General features: G+C 44.4%; 1 protein-coding gene across 2 annotated transcripts in view; it reads left to right on the top strand.

Annotated features, from left to right (window-relative positions):
* R3HDM4 (R3H domain containing 4) overlaps positions 1 to 16839 on the top strand; it is an 84847-nt gene that overhangs the window by 37236 nt on the left and 30772 nt on the right. For both annotated transcript variants that reach the window (XM_083182163.1, XM_083182170.1), the window contains exons 2-4: positions 1408 to 1562; positions 3826 to 3944; positions 16164 to 16281. In XM_083182163.1, the coding sequence (XP_083038289.1) occupies positions 1408 to 1562; positions 3826 to 3944; positions 16164 to 16281 (392 nt within the window). The remainder of the gene's footprint in view (positions 1 to 1407; positions 1563 to 3825; positions 3945 to 16163; positions 16282 to 16839) is intronic.

Genomic DNA, 16839 nt, shown 5'->3' with positions numbered 1-16839 from the left:
GCCCTAGGCAAATGCCTAGAGCTGCCTAGTGGTGGCGCCGGCCCTGGGTATATAAGGTATTATTTTGAATTGCAGCTCGAAACACAAAATGGGTGCTGCTTGAGATGGTGTACACAACACGGGGCAGTCCAATGGCCCTCTGGACAGTGCCGTATGTTAGCAATTCAGTTGTCCTGTCATTGGAGCGTGATAATCCCTGGCACTCCAGAAGTGGCAAGCAGAAATTTGTGCACAAATGGGACTTTCACTTTGCTGACACTTGATTTTAGTTTGATTTAGCTGCTTTGTGAGTCTGGACCCAATATTTGTTGGCACTTAAAGTAAGGAACTCACGATCAGATCAACAATTGAATTGATTCGATGGTTGGCCCTTACTTTAAGCACCCAAAAAAGTTTGAAGTGCCTCCTAAATTCAGGATAGTGTATGTTTTATTGTTCTTTGTGCCTTTTATAAATATCAGAATAATGTTGAAATGTATACATTTTCCACACAGAAAGGTGCTTGTTAAATATGGCTATTTTAATAGCACGGTGTGTAGTAGGTTGCCTGGGAGTATGATTATGCAACTTGATGTAGACAAGGGCAGAAGCACTATGCACTCTAAACATAAGATAGCAATTCATTGTATTTAACCCCAAAAACTTACTTTTTTTTAATTTTATTTAAATTGCACTTGATCAGTTAACGACCATAACATTTCCATAATGTTTATTAAAGCATAGTAGTCTCGCTCTATGTGGAAAAAGTTTGAGATTGTGGGCAAATGCCAATATTAATGTGTCATACAGTATGTACTGTACATACCTCACAACTTTTGAAACGGCAAATGCGGGACCCTGGGGACGTGGTCTGTGCTTGCAATGCTTTTTATTTTTTTTACCCTAATTTGGGGGCCAAGTAATGAAATATACATATTGAGGCAGAAACAAAGAAAAACTCACGTTGTCAATTTTCACATGTACCTTTTTGTTACTGATGACTTTGTGCATGTCGACCATTTGGCGTCAGCCTGTTGGTTGTCTTCCATTTACACTGTAACCATTACTGGGCGCCAGCATAAGTGTTTGTGAAATAATATAAATTAGCTTTTCTTCTCATTTGAATCTGTATATACAGAGGATTCTGGGTGCCTAGAATTTTCCACCTGTGCTTTTAGATACAGTATGTGATGTTTTTTGTGTATGTGATACTGGTAACTACTGATCTAAAGCTTGTTTGCTGTGTAGTTTCCTTATGTCCTTTAATCTTTTTCTCCATATTTCTAGGGCTGTTTGTATAGGCCCGTTTGCAAATGACCCTCCTTTTTAAAACAAAAATAACAGGCCATCATTTTTGTATAATTTGCTATATAAATTACCTAGCTCATTCTTCATGTCCTTCTCTTCTTTTTTTTTTTTATTAATCAGGTTAATTGAAGATTGCCTCTCCCCTTTGCCAAGCTCTCCATCTAAGAAGACCTCTTCCACTAAACGCAAGCAATACTATATAAATCGTGCCATCCGCAATTCTGACCTGACACCAAGAGCCAAAGGACGCAAGAGTCTACGCCGACTGGAAAACAGTGAGAAAAGACACGGGGAGGGGTTACTCCCAGCGCAGAGCTGCACTGTGGAGTCTCCTCCCTCTAGCTGCTATCTGCCAATTATGCCAGGAGAATTTTTACATAGTGTTGTTGGTTGTTTTTTTTTTGACCTATGGATGACCTCCGAGCGGACAGACACTAATGCTGGCCACACATCAGACCAACTTTCCTCCAACCATCCAACTAGTTGGTTGGTTGGACCGAAAATCTGGTACTGTATTAGGGCAAATGCCAATAAGCAATTTGCTCACAAACTCAGGAGGAATGGACAAAAACATTCAGTGAAATTGTTTAAATAAAATAGGTCCAACTACAGTACATTGTCTGAGTGACAATTGTTGTCCATTTTCAGATTTGAGAAACAAATGACTTAATTACAAATGACATTTGCTTCTATCCAGTTCCAGGTTTTTATTCCATCCAACCAACTAGTTGAATGGTTGGAGGAAAGTTGGTCTGATGTGTGGCCAGCATTACTTTCATCGAAGTTGGGGGTAGTTGTTTATAAAAATAAAAAAAGATCGAAGTAGATAACGTTGCATTAAATAACTAAACTTTACTTCAAAAATAATTGAATTTTAAATATATGTATGCTGTGTATAAATTGCAGAAAGACATTTTATATTGTCAGTCTGTTAATACTAAAGAAACAGGGCTCGACAAATTTGTTTTAAATCTAGTACCCAGGATGAAAGAGTCAGACAAACTACAAATAGGGCCAATGCGCACTGAAGGCGCACACAAAAAATTTAAACCGAAATGCCTATTACACGTCACACACCCATTACATATTATGCCACATGTCATAATGCTCATTACACGTTATGCCACACACCGTAATACCTATTACATATTATACCACACGCCATAATGCCCATACCAAACATCAGGGGTCCTTTCAGAAGCAGCCTCTTGTCCCCCCCCCCCCCCCCCCCCTCCAAACAGCATCCTAACTGTACCCACCTAACCAAGCAGCAGCATCCTAACTGTGCACCCTCACCCAGTAGCAGTATCCCAACACCCCCCCCCTCATTCACCCAGAAGTAGCATCCCAACCCCCCTCCCTCATTCACCCAGAAGCAGCATCCTAACCCCCCCCCTTCCCCCTCATTCACTGGCCAGCAGCAACATCCTAACCCCCCCCCCTCTCCCTCATTTACCCAGCAGTCTGGAAGTCTTAGCAGTGTAGTGGCTGGAGCGCATTTATAACTCAGCTGAGCAGCGGCAGTCAGGACACAGAGGCAGGTAAACGGCCCCTGTCCCTCACCCACAGCTCGGCAGCATCGAATTCCTGACAGACAGGTCCCGCCCTGTGGCCAGTCTGGAGCTCAGCAGCGTTCGTGCGGCTCCAATGTACCGCGCTCCTGACTGTTAAAGATGACAGGGGGGGACACGGGTCGTGCTGTATCAGGTCCGCGGCACGCTATTTCAAAACCTGAGGAAGCTCACGATCCAACAGACAATCAGGAGCCATCACTGCACCTACTCCTGATTGGCTGCCGAACTGCTCCGATCAGCTCATGAGCAGCAGCAGCCTCGAGTTTTAAAATAGCCACGCGGCGGCCCAGATAGAGCCGGAGCTGGGTGGGTTGTCTTGTCCACCGCTCTGCCCAGCATTAACGGAAGCCACCACTGTCTCTGCCTGGCGCGATCCTGTTCCTGGCAAATCTAGTCGCCAGGAAGCAGAATCTGGTCGCCGTGGCGACCTGGCGTCTGAGTTTTGTCGAGCCCTGATCTAAGATAATGTTTATTGCAGGATTGCCAACCCTCCCGGAATGGCCGGGAGGATCCCGAAAATCGGGTCCCCCTCCCAGCCCCCCGGAAAGGTGGGCCACCCTCCCGGATTCCGCCAGACCCCCTTCCGCGCCCTAACGTACCTGTGGGTAGAAGCTATAAATTGCCGCGATTCGCGGCTTTTCGGCGGAAGGGGTGAGGCTAAATATGCTAATCATGCATATTTAGCCCCACCCCCTCACCGGAGACCCGCATATTGCGGTATTTGCCTCACTGGGGGCAGGGACTGATGATTTCTCCATCAGGCCCTGCCCCCAGAAGTAATGCTGACATTCTCCCGGAGAGGAGACTGTGAAAGTCGGCAACCCTGGTTTATTACCCTATGTGACTTGCTTTCTGAAGGAGCTTCCCCAGTCTTCCTCATAGGATCAGTCATGTAGTGAAGAGAGTGAGGAGATTACTGCATGTGATGTGATTTTATGTTTTCCTTTTTTTCCCCTTGTTGTAGATCGCTATCTGCTGAGCTTGCTGGAGAGGGATGAGTGTGTATCTGAGGAGGGGGAAGCCTATCTATGTGCTTCACCCAGCATTTTTACTGAAGCCTGTAATAATGAGACCTACATTGAGGTAAGATATTGGTGGGCACATGGCATTTGTTTGTGAAAATGATTTATTTCTATATGGTATTTCAGCAATTTGTGTGTTCCCAGTTAAGGTGTGTACACACGGGAGCAATATTGTGTGAAATCGCTGGAAATATGGTCGCTGAGCAACCATATTGCCAGTGATTTGGAGCGCAAGTGGCGATAAATCGCCAGCTGCGCGCTCCCGTGTGCACTGCCTAATGGTCGCAGGAGCATGCTCCTGCGACCAGCGGCTTTCCCCGCGATCGCTGTGCCTGGAGGTCAGCGCCGGGGAGATCAGCATTGATCTCCCCAGCCCCGTGCGGCTGCTCCCTCCCTCCTCCCATCAAAGGCCAGTATTCAATGCCTCAGATTCGCCGTTTTTTTCAGTGAATCTGGCAATTCCCTGGTTGAATGGCGAATTTTCTGTTAGAAAAAACAATTCGCCATATTCTATGGAGGCAATTCGCCATAAATGAACCACGAATGTCTGCCGATTCGCCGAAAATGATTCTCCACAATTCGCCTGTGATTTTCAATGGGGTTTTCAGTGGAATTCGCCGACAGTGTATTCAATACTCAATTCGAGTGCTGCATTCTCCATTGAAATTCGCCATGAGTCTCCGTTTAGCATTCGTCATCTTTTTTAGGTGAACTGTAATGTGTTCTTTGAAATTAAAGCGTTTTTATTTTTTTTTTTTGGTGTTAAAAAATCAGAATATTTTTTCTATGAAAGGGCATGCTATTTTTATTCATATACTTGCAGCACATGAATATATTTTCAATATTTTTTTTTTTTTTTTAAACAATATTTTTTTTTTTTTTTTTTACACATTCGCCAGCAGGGGGCCGGGAGCCGGAGCCGCTCATTAATATTCATATATTCACTGCACACTGATCCCGATGATCGGGACCAGTGAGTGCAGCGGCTCCGACCCCAGCAGCACCCTGCAGCCCTGGGCGTGAGGTGAGGGGAGGGAGGTGAGGGGACAGGACGGGAGGGGGGAGAGATATGCGGGGGACAAGGACCAATCTTTTGCAGATAGCAGCCACTGCTGCTTTCATTGAGCAGAGGCGGGGGAGCAGTTCTGTAGTGCTCTCCCTCCGCCATTGCACATTCGCCTGCCCCCTCCGCAATGACACTTTCCCCTGCTGATTGAGATTAGCGGGGGGGGGGGCTCACTGATGTCGCAGGGACGCAGCAGCAGCAGACCTTTGCCTCCGGCAGCCACAGCACGGTGATGTCAGCGCTGGGGCTGCCGGAGCCGGAGGACTGCTGCTGCGGGCTGTGTGGGGGGGGACGGACACGGGGATTCGCCACTGCAGCTGATTGGCTGGCCAGAGGCGGGGGAGCTGTGCGCGGGCTCCCTCCGCCATGCCATATTCGCCTGCCGCCTGCTGCTTGCCCCCCTCACTCATATGCAGGGAGCCCCCACAGAACAGGGACGCAGCAGCAGGACTTTAAGCTCCGGCAGCCACAGCACGGTGATGTCAGCGCTGGGGCTGCCGGAGCTGGAGGACTGCTGCTGCGGGCTGTGCGCGCTGGGGGGGTGGGGTGGGGGGGGGTAGGAATCGCCACTACCATTCCCCACTACCATTCGCCTGTATTCGAAGTCAGGGGCAGCGAGCCCCTGACGCATTGAATAGTGTGGGCTGGGGGAGCCACACGAATTCAAAATCAGCGATATTTGCTGGCGAGCGCACAGCGAATCCAAAACAGGATTCGCTACCTTGCGCTCGCCAGAGCATTGAATACCCCTAAAAGTGACAGCAGCAGCGTCTGCTGCTGCTGCGCTCCCCCTCCGCCCCGTAGCAGTGTCACCTTTTCATCGCTGATGAAAAGGAGACACTGAGCAATATGATTGCTGGGGATATATTGCTAGCAATATATCCCCTGCAATCATATTTCCCCGTGTGTACACAGCTTTAGTCTCTTATAATGACCTAAAGTGTGAAAGCAGCTTGGCTGTCTATGGTATACATACTCAATAGTAAATTGTTTGGGTGGGTTTGCTATCACTGGTACCAACTACCCAAAAGGGGAGGAGATACTGCACTAATAATAAAAAAAAATGTGTTGTAATACACCATGAATGAATGCACATACACAATGATCAGATTGGGATGGTTTCAATAAAAAGTAACAAACCATTTTTAGTTTTACAAATGGAAATTTAAACTAGGCGGCCACCTATACAAATTATGAAAAATCAATCATGTTATTGATATAATAAACCATATATACTAGTATAATTATCTATAATTAAAGCATGTATAAAAAACTTTTCAGCAAACAACTGCACTTTGTCCAGCTTCCAAAATGGACCATAAGGTTTCAATCAAATTGATTTATATATGCCATATAAAGTAATTTTCCGTGAGAGGAGTATGATTGCACCACTCTTATAGAAAATGAAATTCCCTGGTGAAGCAGTTCCACCCGAGAATTTCATGAAATACACAGGTCATTTTTCTGTGTGGAAGGGTCAATCGGGATCTTAAATTCCAGGTCTTCGACCCTGCAAATGACCAGGGTCGGAGACCTGGAGTTTAAGATCTGGGTTGACCCTTTCACACAGGTGAAAAACCTGTGTATTAAAACAAATGTCCAGGTCTAAATTTTAGACCAGGAGATTTGCTCTTCTGTGTGAAGGGGGTCTGACCGCGCACAGCTGAGTAACCCGGCGCTTCAGACGCTGGATAATTGCTTGGTTATATGGCCACCGATGTGTGAAAGCTGTGTTAGTGTTCCTAAAGATTCTCGGAGTGGCTGTACGCATTACAGCAGTGGTAGCCAACTCCAGTCATCAAGAGCAACCAACAGTTCACCTTTTCCAGACAACCTAGCTGCTGCACACGGGCACTCATTACTCACTTACACATTTTAAAAGAGCCACAGGTGAAGCTAATTACTTCACTTGTGATTCTGTGAGGAGATCTGGAAAACATTAACTGTTGGTAGCTCTCGAGGACTGGATTTGGCTACCCCAGACCTACAGGTTGCATGGATTCGATGTAGCAGTGTCCGCATTGTGCCAATCCAAACCCTGCTATTCTGATGCAAGGTTAGCAAGTGTGCTGCCCCATGATATTCCCCCTTGTATAACTGCACCACCAACCTTACAACCCTGGTCACACCAGTCCCACATTTTGTTATTTGTGTTAATGGGTCACTCTGTTTAATTAGAAAAGTACTAACCTAGATGGATCAGAAAATGTACATGTTTTGCATAATAAGGATTTTAATAATAATATTTTTTTGCAATAGCTATCACTTCACATGTAAACCGACATGATGGTGTAAATTTTCATCAATAAATTCAGCACCAAAAGGAATGTAGCTAGATCCAGAGGGTATTATACATTTAGGAAAATGTGGTCTTGCAGTAGAGTGCAAGAAAAGACTGATTTAGTCTTACTTTGGGGCACACTTTAATATAGTATATGTTAAATTATTTTTATTATGTTTGTGAGATGCAGGTCTTTAATAAAAATTTACAAACGTTACACACAGATATCTGTCTTATTCAAATGTGAATATATATATATATATATATATATATATATATATATATATATATATATATATATATATATATATATATATATATATATATATATATATATATATATATATAAAATATATATATATATATAAAATATATATATATATATATATATATATATATAATATATATATATAGTACTTGTTTCCTAGCACGGCCACACCGATTAAGATCGGGGTGGTCGTGCTGAAAAAAATCGGGTCCATCGCATGCGATTTGGTCGCATGCGACGCGACCGACCGATTTTTGAGCCGATTTTTTCATTAAATCCAATGTAAATTGGGTCCCTGGGACCCAATTTTACATTGGATTGAATGAAAAAAATTCCAAACCCCCCCAAATTGAAGCGCGTACACAGCGCCCCACGATAGACGGCAACCCGAAGCGTGGCGAGCGCAGCGAGCCCGCGAGGGGCGGCGGTACGCGTCCTCCGACCTTTTCATGCCCTACTATCCACTAGGGCGTGGAGTGAGAATAGAATAGTGTGGCGAGCGCAGCGAGCCACCGAGCCCGAAGCGTGGCGAGCCCCGCGAGGGGACGCGGATACCTTCACAGGTAATCGCGTCCCTTCGCGGGCTTCACAGGTGTCCGCGTCGCCACGGACACCTGTGAAGCCCGCGAAGGGACGCGTTTACCTGTGAAGGTATCCGCGTCCCCTCGCGGGGCTCGCTGCGCTCGCCACGCTTCGGGCTCGGTGGCTCGCTGCGCTCGCCACACTATTCTATTCTCACTCCACGCCCTAGTGGATAGTAGGGCATGAAAAGGTCGGAGGACGCGTACCGCCGCCCCTCGCGGGCTCGCTGCGCTCGCCACGCTTCGGGTTGCCGTCTATCGTGGGGCGACGACGGGGACATTTATAATGTGAAATGGGTCATATTGACCCATTTCACATTTTTTTACATTTTTACACCATTTCAATGTTAAAAATTTTTTTAACATTGAATCCTATGTAAAAATCGGGTGCATCGCGTCGCATCGCGTCGGGACCAATGTTAATGGTCCCGACCGACGCGATGCCCCCGATATTTTACCGTTCCCGACAAGATTTCAATGTTAAAATTTTTTTTAACATTGAAGTCAATGCAAATATCGGGGGCATCGCGTCGGTCGCGTCGGGACCAATGTTAATGGTCCCGACCGACGCGATGCCCCCGATTTTTGTTTCCTAGCCGGCAAAATGGACCTGATTTCAAAAGAAATCGGGTCCATCGGGGTAATCGTGTCCCTTAATTAAGGGACACAATTACTTAAGATTGTGGCCGTGCTAGGAAACAAGTACTAACTATATATATATAGATAGATAGATAGATAGATAGATAGATAGATAGATAGATAGATAGATAGATAGATAGATAGATAGATAGATAGATAGATAGATAGATAGATAGATAGATATAGATAGATAGATATATATTCAGATATTTTAATCCTTCATTAGACACAGAAGACATTTTTCTCCATTAGCGAGATTTCTTTTAAGTAAACATGTTACCGATGTCTTCAGGAAAATTGCCTCAAAGGGTTTGTATCAATATCACAACAACCCCCTTGCTATTATTTAAATTTTTTATGTAGCATCTATATTTGGCAATTCCTGTTTGCTTCCCACCTTTAATTGGACCTTGAACTTCTATTTACTGATACACATCTGATTTATGAGATTTTTTTAGAGAAGGATACATTTAAAGCTGAAATCATGTGTTTTTGTTTCACCGCCCTCCTCTTCTGCTTTCCAGCATCTTAAACAAGTATCAAATGCTGGATGAGAGAGAGACAGGGTGGTGTTTCCATACACTATTTAGGAGTAATAGCACAGGGTTGGCTTCTGCTTGTCTAAAATGATTGCTCAGAGCGACCCTGTTGCTTATTTCAGCAGTGCAGGGATTCGTTCGGCTATCAGACTGAGAGTGCCTTGCTGTGGAGATGAAGAAGGCAGGGATTGCCTATATCCCTGTCTGTTCAGAAGAATTTCTGGGATATTTGTCAAGCGTGACTGCTCTGCTGTCAGATATCAGCCTGTATTGCTTCAAATATCTGATGAGAGACAGTCTCTTATGACAATCTCAGAAAGAAAGGATAGATACAGATGGCTGTTTCTGCTGTTCGGAAATTCGGTATTATACATTTGTAAGCATTTTTTTTCCCCTGTGTTTTTTATTTTATTTTTATATATAACATTGTTTGTGTTGTATTCTGAATCTGCACACAAGTGAGCAGAAAGTGGCAGCTTTCATCCATGTTACTAAAAGCTTGTTGTCTAGTGTAATTAGTAACAGTGTAAAGCATAATGTAATACAATATCAAAGGTGTTTGGCAACAGACATTTTAATTAAAGAAAATCTATACCAAAACCTTATCAATGAATACCTAATGAAGTTGTCAGGAGCTGTATTATGATTAGAGTTAACTTGTTAGGTGTTGCAGTGCTCACAGGCACCAGACGGTGGAGAAAACAGGGACACAGAAGGTAGACAAAATAAGTCGACAGTCAATCGGGTAATAGTAGGGAGGTGAGTATTAGTGTGATCCTGTGGCACACTGAAAAAAACAGTACTATATATTGTCCACAATTTGTTAATAAAATATGTCCTTTTTATAGGATTTGACAAAATTCTTTCAAACCTCAAGGTCTTTCCTCATATGGTGTGGATGTGTCCAAATTCAGTGATGATCCTTTTGGTGGGAAATTTGTAGTAGGTGTTTTTTAATCGTAATATACATAAACAGAAAATGAAAAAATGTGTAAATAAAATAATTTTGGGTACTTGTTTAGTTTCACGGCGGCAGCTCTATGCTACGCTGACAGCGTAGCTTAGGCTACATTCTCAGCGTAGCAGGCGCCGCCGTGAAACTACACTGGGACCAGGCTGGTGGGTGGCAGAGGGAGCAGGGTGGGTTTTATACTTGCCGATCCACACGGGCGACTGGTGGCAGCTTTCAGTCCCCCTCCTCCGGCAGTCACTCCCCGGCGCAAGCAATGTACGTAATTCAGAGCATTGTCGCTGGGGGAGCATCACATGGTTTCCCTGCTCCCCCAGCGGCACTACCCTAATTGCGTACATTGTACGCTGGCAGTGCCTAATTGCGTACATTGTACGCTGGCAGTTCCGGAGGAGATGGACTGAACAATGGCGCCGGGCAGTGACTGTCGGAGGAGGGGGACCCAACGATGGATCGCGGGGACCCAGCGGACGCTGTGGCCGGGCCGGAGGAGGGTAAGTATAACGCACAACACACACATTTCCCCCACTATCCACATCATACCCCCAGTATCCACGTCGGCGTGGAGTTGATTTTATAAAGTGTGGCAAGCCACCGAGCCCGAAAGAGTGGCGAGCGCCGCGAGGGGACACGGATTTGCGGGGCTCGCTGCGCTCGCCACACAACTCCACGCCGACGTGGATACTGCGGGTATGACGTGGATAGTGGGGATATTAACCATTGTTTTAGTTTCAGGGCTACAGAAGCAGTAGTGCTGTATTGGTATTCTCAATACAGCACTACGTAAACTACATAACTGCCGCCGTGAAACTAAACAAGTACCAAATTTTGTTATTAACCCCTTCCGTGGCAGTCCCGGAAATTTTCCGGGCCAAGCTGCGGTGCCGCAGCGAGCAGTCCTGGAAAATTTCCGGGCATGCCACAAATCTACAGGTGTGCACCACTAGCGCATCACCTCAGCAGTGACCCCCACTAGGCCGCTCCCTCCCCACCTCCACTGTTGTGCCCCCCCCCCCCATACCTTCGCTCCGGCGATCGCTCCCATGCTGCCGCCATTACTTTGGGAGAGATGGCGGCAGGCTCAGGGATGTTCGGCACAGCTCGGGGGACTCCGATCGATCGGTGTTCAGGAGTCCGAGTCCTCCCGAGCCTGCTGCCGGCTAGTGTGCTGCTATGATTGGCAGCGGCTGCAGCGGCAGGGGAGCTCTGCTGAAGACCGCTGGAGCGGAGGGGCTGGGGGGGGGGGGGGGGTCACAGGAGGGGAGCGCTGGGACTCCTCTAACCCATCAGTGGATGGTTTTTCTGGGACAGGAAGAACCTGTCCTATTTAGGTACTCCTGCCCCAGAGAAACCCACCACTGAAGGGGTTAAAGAGTAAAAAATAAAAATGTGGTATGTGGAATTGTCTGATTCTTTTCTTTTATAAATGTATATCTATATCTCTCATACCTCATTCATCGCACATTGAGGGTCAAGGAAAACTATAAAGGTATCTTTTCTATTTCTACTGTGTAAGAATATGTTGATACTTAAATCAACGTAAGAGGGCATTCCCCACTCACGGTAATTGATGTTTTCTCCAAACACATAGCATAGTTACATACAGTAGTAGGTGAGGCTGAATAAAGACTTGCGTCCATCTAGTTCAACCTATGTTTATAATAGTTTATACCTTGTTGTATAGTATGTTCCGATATTTTAAAGACAGATTATGTTACTTATTCATACCCGTGGATGTTTTTAACCAATAAATGTTTATCCAACCTTATTTTAAACGTATTTATAGTGTCTGCCGACACCACTTCTTCAGGAAGCGAGTTCCAAAGTTTAACTATTCTGACTAAAGAAATTTTTTCTTCTAAACTAAACTCGTGCCCTCTCATCCTAGATTCCTGTCTAGCAGAAAAAAGGGTGTTTGACCGTGCCTTAGAGGGGACATGCTCATATGTATAAATACATTAGGGGCCAAGGTACTTGTGTAATTTCACGGCGCCGCTGCGCGCACACTCTGTCTCTGAAACTTGGCAGCCTGCCAGAGGCTCGCGTGCAGCTCTAGCTATAATGTAATGTAAAGTAGCGCTGCGCGTGCCACTCTAGCTGTAATGTAATGAAATGTACCGTGTAAACAGGACACAAACGGGGCTTCTAAACCTTACTTATCTTACTTACTTACTAATCTTACTGTCTCAGGTGTATGAGTGTGCAGGTGTGAATGTGTTCCTGAAACAGCACCACTATCCACGCCAACCCGAAGTGTGGCGAGCGGCGGCGGTACGCGTCCTACGACCTTTTCATACCCCCACTATTCACGTCGGCGTGGAGTTGAGAATAGAAAGTGTGGCGAGCGCAGCAAGCGGACACCTGTGAAGACCGCGAGGGGACGCGGATACCTGTGAAGGTATCCGCGTTCCCTCGCGGGGCTCGCCACGCTTCGGGCTCGCTGCGCTCGCCACACTTTCTATTCTCAACTCCTTGGATAGTGGGGGTATGAAAAGGTCGTAGGACGCGTACCGCAGGCACTTGCCACGCTTCGGGTTGGCGTGGATAGTGGGATTTACAAGGTCGACAGCTGTTGCGTTGACTAGTGGCATTGTGGACAGGTTTTAATAGTGTACCCCTAGACCCACCTAAATTTAGATGCTTTAGCGTCTAAATTTAGATGTACCCCTAGACCCAACTAAATTCAGGTGCTTTAGCGTCTGAATTTAGATGCCCCACCACCTTAGCATCTAGCAGGTAGTCGGGTTTCAGACACTTTAGCGTCTAAGTCCAGAAACCCCGGGTTCTTAGCGGCTAGCAGGTAGTCCGGGTTTCAGACGCTAAAGCGTCTACGTTTTAGCGTCTGCATGGGGGACACGACCCCTTCGTAGTGGCTAGCAGGTAGTCTGGTTTCAGACGCTTTATCGTCTGAATCCTGACTCCCCCTTCTTAGCGGCTTGCAGGTAGCCCGGTTTTCAGACGCTTTTGCGTCTAAATTTAGCGTCTGCATGGGGGACTCTACCTTTGGTAGCAATGTGCCGGGTGTGGGCCCCCGTTGTCAGCGGTGCGCAGGGCTGCCTATTTCACTGTGGAACTACAAGTACCACAGTGACCTGTCAGCGCCTGGGCAGCGCACTGCTGCTGCCCGGCGCTACGCTGATAACGTAGCTGACACCGCTAGAGCGGCACGCACACAGTTAAACAGAGCCTCTGGCAGGCTGCCAAGTTTCAGAGACAGAGTGTGCGCGCGGTGGCGCCGTGAAACTACACAAGTACTGGGGCCAATGCCCCTAATGTATTTATACATATTGTGCATGTCCCCCCTTAAATGTCTCTTCTCTAGTGTAAATAGTCCCAGATTTCTTAATCTCTCCTCATAGCTTAAATTCTCCATCCCTCTAATAAGCTTTGTTGCTCTTCTTTGGATTTTTTCTAATTCTATGATGTCCTTTTTATAGTGTGGGGCCCAGAATTGTACTCCGTATTCGAGGTGCGGTCTAACCAATGATTTGTACGGAGGCATAATTACTTTTGAATCCCTAGTTTCCATGCCCCTTTTAATACACGCTACAGTTTTTATTTGGCCTTTTTTGTTGCTATAGAAAATTGAGCACTACACCCTAGTTCAGGGCTGGGCAACACCGGCCCTCCAGATGTTGATGAACTACACATCCCAGCATGTCTTGCATCAGTTTCAGCATGACCACATAGCAAAACTAATGCAAACAATCCTGGGATGTGTAGTTCATTAACATCTGGAGGGCCGGTGTTGCCCAGCGCTGCCCTAGTTTGTTGTCTATTTGGACTCCTAGATCCTTTTCGAGTACTGAATTACCCAATTCATCCCCGCTTAGGTTATAACTAGCACACTGGTTATGTCTCCCAAGGTGCAAGACCTTGCATTTGTCCACATTGAACCTCATCTTCCACTTTTTTGCCCACTCCTCTAGATTGTCAAGATCATTTTGAAGCGTGGTGACAACTTCTGATGATTTAATAACTCTGCTCAGTTCTGTATCGTCCACAAAGATGGATAAATTGCTGAGTAACCCCATCCCAATATCGTTAATAAAATGTTAAATAAAATGGGCCCTAGAAACGAACCCTGTGGCACTCCACTTAGTACTGGTATCATATTTGAAATGGCACTGTTCACGACCACTCTTTGTTCTTTATTACACAGCCAGTTCCCTACCCATCTACAGATATGTGCCCCTAATCCCAGGTCCTCCATTTTATTTATCAACCTCTTGTGTCGAAGGCTTTAGCAAAATCTAGGAAAATCACATCTACAGCGTTTCCATTGTCAGGGTTGTTGCTAACCTCTTCATAGAAACCAAGTAGATTAGTTTGGCATGAATGATTTTTCACGAACCCATGCTGGTTATTACTGAGTAAACTATAAAGGTCTAAATATTGCTGGATACCATCTCTTAAAAATCCTTCAAATAGTTTACCCACTATTGATGTTAAACGAACAGGTCTGTAATTAGCGAGAACCTCCTTTTTTCCTTTTTTGAATAATGGCACTACCTCTGCTATTCTCCAGTCTTTTGGTGTTCGGTATAACATGTGGTGGCCTCTTTTTGAGTTTTTGTATTCTTGGTCTGCATTGTGCCTATAGAAGTTGATATAACCACATTATATTACTTTTAATAGTAGGGCGGTTCCTTCTCTACTGATTGAAAAAGTGTAAAAATGAGACGTAGGATCATCTACTCAGAGTAGAGGAGTAGTGAGGGTGATTTATATGATTAAATGGTATAGATAATAGAATGTAGTAGAAAGCTTGGGTTTTCAGAGTGGTTAACATTTGTTGTTGGTGGTCACAGGCTGATCTAAAGCGATTGCGGAGGAGAGTATTTTCAGATGAGTCTCAGATTGTATGATAGGATTGTGGTGTTAAAGGCTTTGTGATGGGGAATAATTTGGATTGGATTCTGGAGTACATGGAGATGTGCTGTTAGATTTGCAGAATGGCGGTTATGAAGAAGCAAGTGTATATCGGTCACTCCTCGCTGTGTTTGTGATGAATGAAGCCGTGATAGCACTAGATAGGACTAGGTAAGCAGTAGCTGTCAGGTAGGTGTAACATGGTAAGAGGAGAGCTGTCGTCTTTAAATGAGAAAACTGAAGACTAAATCATTCTGTTCAGTGTATGTAAGCTGATACATTGCATGTCTTGATAAAGCTCCTTAAGGGGCACTGCTATTTTGGCTCAACTTTTCTTATGATTTCGACTGGGCTCAGATGTGGTCTTTGTCTGATATCTATTACTATCTGTACTAGTCCTTTTCGACCATTGTTGGCTGTATCTGGCTAATTGCATTATATATATATATATATATATATATATATATATATATATATATATATATATATATATATATATATATATATATATATATATATATATATATATATATATATACTTTTAATCAAGATGGCAAGCTAGTTACCCATGTAATTGTGACTTCATTTATTATAACATATTCTTGTTCAGGACAAATGGTGCAGATTATTAATGATTTTACGAAAAAAAAAAAAAATCTATTTCCATGTGTATCTTAATGTGTTTTTAGGCCCTTCAACACCTATTGTAATCCATTTTGTACCTACTGTTTCAGCACTTTAGATCAACAATGTTTTCTCAAATGGTTTTTAAAGTTTGCCTGATCTATATGAATCTGTTTTGTAAGCCGGAACATTATTCAATTTATCACCTCTCCTGCTGGTTTGCAGAGTGTTCAAGGAGACGTTTCAGATGTAGTCGTCCTTGATGTTCCAAATCTAAACCACCATGTCTTGCATTGTACTACAAGCACTTATCTCTTGATGCTGATTTCCACCCATCATAGAGTTCTTCAAATGTTCTTTTATTCTTTGTGCTCCATTGCAGTACTAATGGAACATCCGGTCACATTTTGTTCTTGAGATAATGTTCTTCAATTTTTCAGATATGGAATGACTTTATGAATCGTACTGGAGAGGAACAGGAGAAGGTTCTTATTTATCTGGAGCAAGAAGTGAGGGGACCCAGAGAAAGGGGAAGTAAGGGCAAAGATAAGAGGACAGGTACCTGAGTGCATTTATTGTTTTATAGCACAATCCACCTGACAGACCTTTTCTAGCCTAATGTGCATCTTTTATCTTCCTCTCAAATTTTTGTGTTATGCCACTTTGTGTTGTTTTTTTAAAGTGTATATAATACCCATATGAATGAAAGAACCTCTAAACCTAGTTATTTGCTCCTAACATTCACAGAAATTTGTACATTTGCAATAGCATTAGCAGAACATGTTTGTGTGTTTTTTGTTTTTTTTTTACAATTCACTGAGTGCTGACTATTCTTATTAGTCTACTAGTTAAAAGCATGTCAAAATGACGGCTTAGTTTCTATCTGCTCCTGCCTCCAATCTTGCAGTTTGGTTCTTGAGGAGCACACAGGCACAGGTCTAGCAAGGAGTGGTCTCCTACATATTTTGCCTTAGACACTCTCCTGAAAAAGTGGGATTGTATACCAACTATCTAAGGAACTATTGAGGGTGGTATCCTTTATTCAATGTTATATATACACCTCTAAAATATGATTATTTACAGGAGTGAATAACAATTGCATATTGTGAATATAAC

This window comes from Crinia signifera, chromosome 1, assembly GCF_055691185.1.
Source record: "Crinia signifera chromosome 1, ASM5569118v1, whole genome shotgun sequence".
In the NCBI taxonomy this organism is placed as follows: Eukaryota; Metazoa; Chordata; class Amphibia; order Anura; family Myobatrachidae; genus Crinia; species Crinia signifera.
Note: the sequence above shows the minus strand (reverse complement) of the source record. Positions and strands in the feature narration are given on the sequence as shown.